This window comes from Mesitornis unicolor, unplaced genomic scaffold, assembly GCF_000695765.1.
Source record: "Mesitornis unicolor isolate BGI_N332 unplaced genomic scaffold, ASM69576v1 scaffold55135, whole genome shotgun sequence".
Lineage (NCBI taxonomy): Eukaryota > Metazoa > Chordata > Aves > Mesitornithiformes > Mesitornithidae > Mesitornis > Mesitornis unicolor.
The window spans coordinates 19963-30429 of record NW_010185909.1 but is presented as its reverse complement, the minus strand read 5'-3'; the positions used below and the strand labels follow the sequence as shown (position 1 = coordinate 30429).

At 37.1% G+C, this 10467-nt stretch overlaps 1 protein-coding gene across 1 annotated transcript in view; it reads right to left on the bottom strand.

Annotated features, from left to right (window-relative positions):
- Positions 1 to 136: 136 nt before the first annotated feature.
- The window catches only part of LOC104541012 (collagen alpha-1(IV) chain-like), a gene marked incomplete at both ends in the record, with an annotated part of 29975 nt that continues 19644 nt past the window's right edge, over positions 137 to 10467 (bottom strand). The window contains 10 exon segments of the mRNA XM_010184960.1: positions 137 to 208; positions 795 to 867; positions 3856 to 3989; positions 4664 to 4849; positions 6716 to 6766; positions 7266 to 7364; positions 8087 to 8163; positions 8268 to 8398; positions 9290 to 9429; positions 10303 to 10392. Coding sequence (XP_010183262.1) covers positions 137 to 208; positions 795 to 867; positions 3856 to 3989; positions 4664 to 4849; positions 6716 to 6766; positions 7266 to 7364; positions 8087 to 8163; positions 8268 to 8398; positions 9290 to 9429; positions 10303 to 10392 — 1053 coding nt within the window.

The window sequence follows — 10467 nt, the reverse complement described above, 5'->3', positions numbered from 1 at the left end:
CAACCAAGCGATTCTGTGATTCTGTGATATTCTACCTTTTTACACTGAATAAAAGAGGAGGGGAGACATCCATTGACCAGTCACAAATAACAATTCTAACAACATCTGGGAAGAAAAGCAAGTCTTTATATTATACCTTTAGATCCAGGAAAACCTTGGTCACCTCGCTCACCCTTAACGCCTGGGAAGCCAGGAGATCCTTTTGGACCTGAAGTCAATGGAAATATTCACATGAAAATTCAATAATTTCTTGATTTGTAAGGATATGTGCAGAATAATAACATACAACCCCATGACCATGCAAAAGCTATGACTTTATTTGCAGAAGTACTTTTAAACTGTTTGCAAGAACCAGATACAAACAACAGCACTAAGTGACCAACGAAATGATGACTGAAAACAATTGTATCTTTAATTAATATCTTTCTCTAAATTATAATTATTTTTTTCTATTAATAACTGCATTCTTTATACACATGGTGTCTTCATGCATATGACAGTGACAGTAGCAGCAATACAGGCAGTGAGATACCGTGCCTATGTTTCCTCAAATATAGCTACAATATTTGCCCCACCAATTCTCAAGAAAATATTTAAGATTCTTGACTGGTAATGTCTTAAACTTGAGAAAAATCTCGATGCTCTTGTACACTTTTTGATGCAGCTTTCAAAATCTTGTTTCAATAATTTTTAACATAGAGTCAGCATTCTTTGAGCATCTTTTTTGAGACAGGAAGGATATGACAGACACATCTTCAAATATTTTTTAGGAACATGGTAAATTTTCTTCTCACCTGGAACACCTGGAACACCTGGAGGTCCCAGATCACCCTTTTGTCCAATATCTCCTGGTAAACCAGGACTACCCTGTATAAAAGAAAATGTTATGTACAGTTATCCTAAACTATTATGATATGACTCTCAAATAGGCTGTGTATTTTTGGAAACAAATAAAAAAAATAATATCAGAGAAAAGCCATTAAGTTTAAGGAATGTTTATTCTCTACCTTGAAGATATGAAAAGCTTCTCTTACAGGAAGAAGTGTGACACCCTGTTCTTACTAAACTATTTTTTGCCTTACAAAGATACTAGATCAGAATAAGGTCTCACTAACAGTATAGCTAATAAAAAGGTCCTCAACCACAGATTTTATTGTTATGAAAAACATTGGTAAGTACAAAGCAAATACTGATTTCAGTGCAGACCCAGCAGGTGGTTGCTAGTTAGATAATTAAATGGGGTAATTCTGGACCACAGCAGTCTTGAAACCCTGTACATTCATATGCGGAATTACATTAAATATGCTCAACAATTTATAATCCTTTGAAGATTTTTACTTTCAACACGGCTAAAATACTCAAGAATTTACACACTTCAAACACAATGGGAACTCCTCCTTCTGCCTTCACTATTATTAAACTGCTCCCCTGAAATTAATGGTAACAAGTTCACTGTAGCCTCACTTCAAGGAAAACCAAGGCCATATTTCAAAAAACACTGTAAACAGTAATTTAAATGCCTGCTGATTTCCTTTTCTTTTTTGTCTGTAGCAGATTATCTCAAAAAAGCTTGTAAGTATAGGGTTTTTGCCTGGCTGAATCAATATGGCAGTAACAGTCCCCTATTTAATAAAATGTGGAACACAGGTGGAGGAAAAAAACAAAATCACTTTGCTAAGTAACTTCATGATGGGAGGTTGGAGATGTGAACTGAGTATTCAGTGAAAAAGAACATCAATGGAAGGATTCATCTCATCATATTTGGAGAGCAATAGAATAGACAAACACACAGGAGTGAGTTTTCATTTGATGTAAGTTAGAAGTTTATAATAAGCTAAGAAGAACAAATGTCTAATACTTTCCACTGACTATAGCAGTAAAAGAGATGACTAACTCAAAAATGGACGCCAAACAGTGAGACTTCCGAAGTTAAACAAAAGAAATGCTACTCCCTGAGTGGTAAGGGAGGTATTAATGAAGTAAGGTTCCCTGGTTACTCTCAGTCATACAGTCACCGTATGCAGGATTATTTGAAGAAATGGCCCTCTCCTGTATCATAATATGTGAACTTCTGTAGCACAGAACAGGAGGGCTAACATTCATTCAGAAGACTCAATCTCATTAAAAGAGGTTTTTTTAATAACTTTTTTTTAGGTTATAATTAGAAAATGGAATTATTTATAGAGGAGACTGTTGCAAGTTTTCTGTCAAAATACTTTTTCCGTAACAGTATGTGGTTTTTTAAACTTTTTTTTTTTTCCCATCAGATATAGCTTGGCAAACAACATTTTGTTTTGGATCTGTTCCAAACAAAACATAACAATTTCAATTTGTGAAAATGTTGAAAATGTTTGGTTTCTCATTTCAACATTAAAATGCACAGAAAAACCCATGGGATTTGTATTTCACTATCTGACCTCTGCATTTTTTTGGATAGTGTTTTTGGACAGGCTGTGTCACCCATGTTGTAACAAAATCTCTTTTCTGATATAGGTCACCATGTACCTGGAGACCTACAGTGACTGAGCTGTAATCGGGACAGGAGCCTGCCACACTGAGGAGGATGAAGACCATCTTAGTATGTATCACCAGAGGAAGTTTAATATTGAAACTCTCACTGGAATATTTCACACTGAGTTAACAATCCAGTACTATGCATTGTGGCTCAAGGATAGTCAAACATTTCCTTCTGACTGAAGGCATGGAATCAAAATCCTTTAGCATTTCCTATTATTGATCAACAAACAGTCTTGGACTGGAATATCAACCTGTGAAAAGCTTTATAATTTCCTGGGGTAAAGAAATGTAGCTCTTTGTAGAAATACTGCAAATTCTTAAAATAGGGAAAATATAGTGGAATTACTACCTTCAAAGCTGGTATGGTATGGTCTCAAAGGAAAAAAAAAAAGGCATAATGTTTTTGACACTGACATAGATCTAGCACCAGAACACTGAAGCAAATCCTTAATGTCTCTGTGAAGTGACTCCTGAATGCAGAAAAGAATGCAGTAGATATCTCTGCATTATCATGAATAATGTGGACCTTTTAAGTTCATTATCAGTATCCTGCCTTTCACATCCAAACCATATTCCTGAGTCTTCCTTCCTTTTGTTGAGTGATGTTTACCTACTTTCTTATTCTTTCTTCCATAAATCTTATTATCATTTTCTCAGTAGGAAAGAGGAAATGAAAACTTTAAATATAAAGCGTATTTTTCAGCGTGGAAAAAGGCAACAGACACTCCAAGAGAAAGCCTATAGAAGTCCAACTACTCTGGGTGACCGTCCTATTCTACTTCATTCCCCCTAATACACAGAAAAGGGACTGTTTTAGACCAGGGAAAATGAATAATATATAACAACAATGTATTAATAGCATTGCCTGTTTGTATTTCTAAATCAGCAGTTATATTTCATCACTGACAGTACTGAAAGTGCACTTTATTTGAAAGGCTTCATAACAAAACCAAACAGTTCAGGTATTTTCAGAAGACAATTTATCGTGAAATATGCAACCTTTAAAATTAACTACTAATGCATTTGCAGGATTTATGGATGTGCTGCAGCCATCCCGTACTGTTAATACACTGTAAATTATTTTCTGGGTGTTGTATGTTACCACTCACTATCTGTAAATTTCTAATAAGTTCATTAGCTCACTGGAGCTTATTGGTAGGCAGCCTTTAAAAGAAGAGAATTGAAATGTTTTCTAACTGACTATGCATTGTCAGCAGGGAGTCCAAAGGTACTATGAGCACAACTATTTTTTTGAACAAGAAACATCTATGATTAATATATCCATTAATTACAAGAACTAGATTTCAGCAAATCTGGAGTGTACTGAAAGTAACTTACTGGCAGTCCCTGGAAACCTGGATCACCTTTGACTCCTGGACCCCCAGGAGTCCCAGGCCAGCCATTGCTCCCCTGCTCTCCTTTGGCCCCTTTCACACCTGGAGGTCCTGGTGGCCCTGTTGGACCTGGTAAACCTAAAAACCAGAAGAAGAGAGCATTTAGTGGCAAAATTGTTCAGAGCAGTACCTGATGGAGGATGAGCTGACTTAATCTACAGATGGGCAGAACCAACGTAATTATTGTAACAACATTTCAAGAAAATAAGGAGGAGAATCTGTTGCAGGGAGGTCCACATGACTCCCCATCTGACTGGACATCTATCGTTTATCAGCTTGTGGCTTATGGAAAATAGTGGAGAGTTTTATGTATGTGCAGAACTAACAGATGGTACGTTCTCAGGTATGAACATGCTAGAGACATACTGCAGCTCTGCTCTGCTCTCCTCCTTAACCTCTAGCACAAGGGCACTGCCAAAGTAAGGCCATGCTGGGACATTTCTAAACACATTAACACTCCAGGACATAGGAACATACAGCCATGGCTGCCTCGGAACAGTAAATAAAGTCCAGAGGGACACATGGAAATGGGAGGCAAACTTCTCAACATCAGAAGGACTCCTGGACAAAACCAACTGCCTGAGGACATAAAATCAACTTGTTCTGGGACATAATGCCAAACTGCCTATGAAGGAGAGCTTTAGTCTGATCTGTGAGAAGAGGATATAAACAAGGATATGCAACACTGATTATATTATTAATCAATTAGGTGAGCTTTGATTAACAACAGTACATTAATACTAAAGAATTACCTGGAAGGCCAGGTTGGCCTTGGGGTCCTCTGTCTCCTTTAGGGCCCTCAATTGCACTTCCTGGTAGTCCAGGAAGACCTTGGCTGCCCTTAGGGCCGGGTGGACCAGCATAACCTGGTTCACCTTTCAGGCCTGGGATCCCTGGACTTCCTGGGGATCCTGGAAACCCCACATCACCTTTCGCACCTAAGAATTGAAGCAACCCCCAAGAAAATATTAGAGAAAGAATAACAATCACTGAAACCTTCTACCTTATTATTCACTCATAGTAAGCTTTATTCCTTAAGAATGCATTGACCTTGCCTTTATATATCTGTACAAAAATGCAAAACTTTAGGAAAACTGTATTATTCTCCACCTTATGCCATAAATTATGAGGAAAAGACTAGTTTGACTGACATATCTTTTCTTAGCTAAACTGATCACTGGGCTATTTTAATTCACTCTAAAAATAGATGAACATTCAGCAGCTCTCTTATCAGTTCTTCCACAAAGAATATAAAGCCCTCAAAGCCTTACTCCATTACAGTTATTATTGTCATAGCTGAGCAATAGAAGTTTTGCTTGACTAAGCACAAAAGGACTTGCTCCTGGAGAAAAAGGGAGTATTTTCTGTATTAAGATCTAGATTTAGACACTTGGTACTTACTTTCAGGCTTGTACAAATAGTTAACATTTGCAATTCAGTTTAATTTTAGTTCATGATTGAGCAAAAAGGATATAGATTAGCTGGTGTAAGTACAATAATAAGAGAAATAAAATTTAAAAGAACACTATCCCTGGCTCTTTGCCTAAACAGAACAGGGTCTTTAAATCTTGGACTTGTTTTTTTGGAACTACAATACATTTGGAACACAAATGATGTCAGCTGGATATCTATTTATTAGTCTAAAACCAGGTATTTTTAAATGAGGTGTGCTGGCAAAATGAGAGAGATGCATCAGGTGAGAAAAGTGCTCTCATAATCTAGCATTTTACATGCCATACTGAGCTATGATTAGATAATTTCCTTATTAAAATAAGTTCCCTAATGTTAGGGCTTTCTCAGCAATTAATGACTGCTAATTACTCTGAGATGGTAAATAAAAGATAATCAGAAGTTCTGGTTTATCACTTTTGATTGTCCACACAAGTTTCCTGTATATATAGAAAGAATGAGTGAGGTAGGGCATTGATATTTCAAGTTGCATAAGTTTTTTAAAATTACAGTGTCATGTTAATTTCACAGATGGAGTAGTTGTATCTTTCTTGATTTGCAGATGCTTAAAATGGAAAAACCTGTAATTGTACACAGTTTCCTTTATCAGCAGCAGTTTGACATTTCTTCACTACCATATCTATTGCAGTCCAGTGTCTAGGACATACTTACAGACACCTTGAACAAGCACTGACTCAAGCCAATCCAGCCATTCTCACAGCGGAATGTAGTGACACACTTTTGTGATAGCTATGAACCTGTACCCAAGCTAATAAGTCTTGAGTCCAGGTAATAACAATTTTCAGTAAGATCTTATCAGGTCTCTGCTATCTTTTGCATCTCTGCACTATGTTCCTGTGCATAGTTTAGACATGCTCTACTGAGCTTTAGGAATAACTATTCCAGCAATGAATAAAATTGCATCTGGGCTGCACAACAGTCTCAGGTTAAAAAAAAATACTGCGATATCCTGGCCATGAAACTACTATGTTTAGCTGTCTTGATGCACAGAGCCTTATTAGACTTTGGTTCTTGCAAAATTAGTAGGAAAACAAAGATACTTGGAGTCAAAAGCACAGCACACAAATAGGGGAGTTATTTTTATTACCTTGTCACAGCACAGCTTGCAGTAAACTCCACACTATGAATAATTACCTATTTTAGGGCATACCTAACTCATGTCCAAGATGCTGCCACTGTAACAGAAATTAGTATTTGAGCCTTTCAGAGTTTCTGCCTGCTCTGAAAAGGTAGAGCATGTAAAAGAATGAAGTAGACAGTACATCTGAATTACAGAATTATATTTATAGTATGTTGGGATGGAGGTTTGCTGCTTGTTTAGAGAATTGTTTTACCTTTATCTCCCTTTGCACCGGGAAACCCTGGAAGTCCTCTACCTGGAAGACCTGTAATACAGAGACAGCAAAAAAATCAGATGGGACAGTACTTAAATTTAACCTGTAATGACCAAAACTCTATTAAGCAAATATAAAATCTAAAATGGTTTACGCGAAAGTTCTTCAGGGCAGAGAATGTCTTTGTTCTGCATTGGTATTGTATCTAACACAATGGGTCCTGTATGACTGAAAACCCTACCCTAAGAAAAGGCAGGCCTGCTCCATTATTTCACAGCTCAGTTGCAGACTGAAATAATTGCCAAAACATGCCAATTTTTTAAAGTATTGCCAGCTTTTATGAAATACATTCTTTCAATTCTCAGATCATCTCAATGATCACCTTTACAATGATGGGTGATAGTCAGTAGTTCGAAAGACAATGTACCATATTTTCTAATGTTCCATCCAAAGTACCTCAGACCCAGAATCCACCTCTAACAGCTTCTGTTGTGTAGCCTGTTTCTGTGCATTTTCATACCCCACAAACTTAATGTGACAGTCACAGTACCTTGTTCACCCTTTGCACCAGCTGCACCTGGAATACCATCATAACCTGGTTCACCTTTCTGTCCAATGGAACCAGCAAGACCCGGAACACCAGGTTCACCTGAAAAATAATTGACATTCTCATTTCATCTATGAATCATCAGATATTTTTTAATGTTGTTTTTTACCTCTAAAGAAAAGCTTAACTTATTCTTCTGCTCCCATAGAGACCAGATACTGCAAGATGACTTCAGTGTGACTTCTCCAAGGCTACTTCTGAATTAAATCAGTGTGAGACAGGGCTCAAGTATTACAGATTTTGACAGCTAATTTTCATGAATCTCAGTGAGTTTAGAGTGCAGGAACTTCAGGAAAGACTTGTGAATAGCACAGCCCATTGTCCAATGAGATGATGTGTCCTGCAACCAGCAAACTAGGAACACAAGGCTCCAAGTTAAAAAATGCTGTTATGCTCATAACAGCAATGGACTTATTCTCCTCCCTACTTTATTTCCTCTTTAATATCTAAGTAATGATGTTAAAGTTGTGAATCAGGTTTGGGCCCATGGATCAACTTCACTGTTTTTAAATGAACTCAGAAACAACAGAACTAATGGCCATAACAACAATCGGTCTTGTGGAAGGTGGTAAAATCTCTTCCACAAAGAGTGCAAAAGAAGTATTAGCACCACACTACACTGACCCAGATTTACCTGAGTCATTTTGCTTATGAAATTAACAAATATATCAGGAAATATCTGAGCCAAAGCAAATGTAGAATGCCACTGTCTGGAGGTGAACTATACTTTAAGTAGCATTTGGTAGTTTATATTTCTTTTCTACCTGGTTCTCCTTTTAAACCTGGAATGCCACTTAAGCCAGGAAGTCCTTTTTCACCCTTTTCTCCATGGCGACCAGGGCTCCCTAAAGAAAGGAATAAGAAATGGGTTTACATGCAGGATATCTGGTAAAAGTTTCACATGAGTTTTTCATTGCAATTTCTGTTTTATTAAAGCATAAAAACTTGCCTGGAAATCCTGCCATGCCAGGGGATCCTTTGGGACCTGGGGCACCCGGCATTCCAGGAATTCCTGCACTACCCTTTTCACCCTTGTCTCCAGATAAACCTGGACTACCCGTTCTTCCTGGTTCTCCCTAGAAGAAGCAGCACACATTATAAAATCCACACATTAATTCTGAAACGGCTTTTTCTGTTTGCAATGGTAAATGTCACCCCTCTTATCCATCAGACTTATAAAGACTTTATTTCTTTTTCCATTTAGAAACAAAGTCATTTAGGACTCAATTTGGCATTAAATTCCAGTGTCAGAATTATTGACTTTTCTGGCAATTGCTTAATACCTACATATGAAAACGAGGAGTTTTCTATGCATTTTTATGACAATTTTTACAAAGTTTTTTCCAAATTAGCCTCTTAACTTACTTATTACACTTAATCATCATCAAAAAAATATTTTTCTAAGTCTTCAGCAACTTTGCTACCAGATTAGTAAGATTTATTTTTACAATTTTTACTTATAAATTCATTATTACTGTCATTGTATAGCTAGGAAAAGGAGTGTGACACAAATGAGAATCCTATTAGAATACTATTACAGATTAAATTAACTTTACAGACAGTATTAAAATAGTTCTCTCTTCAGTAATATCTGAGCATTTTATACGTTTTTTCAGCTTTCCAGTATCTCTGTAAAGGTACAGAACTGAAACACAGTTTCAGTGTGATTATGTGCCAATTTGTAAGGCCTTTCAACTTTATTTACTTCATATTTTTACAAGTTCTTCCCCTCCCCCACATTTCTAGCACTGTAAATTAGGCTACTCTGAAATAAGAACCCCACAGATAATGGTCCCATCACACAGAATGCATCTAAACCTGTGCATATGCACATTATTCAAGTTTCTTATCAGGTATTTAAATGAGTGTAACAGAATATCTAATAAAGTATCTTAAAGGCCAACAGCATCTTTTCAAATGAGGTACTTGGTAGAGACAGACAATTAAATCCTTTGGGGTGTAAATACCTTCTCACCAGGAGACCCTGGAAAGCCAATTCCAGGAAAACCTGGTGCTCCTTTGTCTCCTTTTTCACCTTTTTGCCCAGGGAACCCTGGTGTGCCTGGTGAACCTGGTACTCCCGGCAGACCCTTTTCTCCAGGTGTTCCTAGTAAGAGAAAAGGTAAAATGGATGTGTCAGAACTAGTGGTACCCTAGCAGTGTTGATAATGACTTTTCAGTGTTGCCTTAGCTATTCAGAGCTAGAAAATCAATGTAACTCACTAAAATAGCTAGTAAATTAAGTTTTGAGATTCACTCTCTAAATGGAACTTTTTATGGGAAGATAAGCTTTCCTCATAAGAGAAGGTTGTAATATTGGATTCAGAATAAACAGAGCTCTTGCTAAAAATATGATTTGAACAAAAGTTTGTGTTGACTTTAATGCATTCAAATAGGACCACAGTGACAAATGCTGTAGCAAATTTTTCTATCCCCCTTTACCATTTCAGTCTTTCACCTTTGATTTCCTAAATATGCTAGACACAAGACCATCTGAATGACGACAAAGTTCGTGTGTTGAGATATAGGTTCTTCTCCAGTCTATTCTTTATCAATGCCCTCCACAAAACCACTCTTTCTAGACCACTACAGTTTGTAACTAACATACAGTACACAGAAAATCACCAAACATTTTAGAACGGGGAAAAGGTACAAGAAGCTGAATGCAGTTCACACACTAGCAGAGACAGAGACAGACAGACAAACAGATATCACTTGAAAAACTGCCTGCCTGCAACAAATACACAAATCCTACACATCCAGGTAAATGATTTGCGTGGAGAAACTTAGGAAATTATTCTATTATTTGTGTATCACAAAAGAATTGAGAAAGCAACATCTCAAAACTCTCAAGTTCAGATGCTGCAAGTAGTGTAACTGTTTAGTACATCTACACCAACAAATATTCCATACAGGTCTCTCATAATGTTCTGTATTAACTTGATGAAAACAATAATAAGAAGTTCCCAACAATCAGTACCTGGCAAACCCATTTCACCAACCGATCCTTTTTGTCCTGGAATTCCTGGATCCCCTGGGTACCCTGGGGGACCCTGATCACCTTTTGGTCCTACAGACAGCAGAGAAATTAAGAGCCCATTAGTCAATGTGGTTTCAAATACCTAACGAACAGTCTAACCTCTCT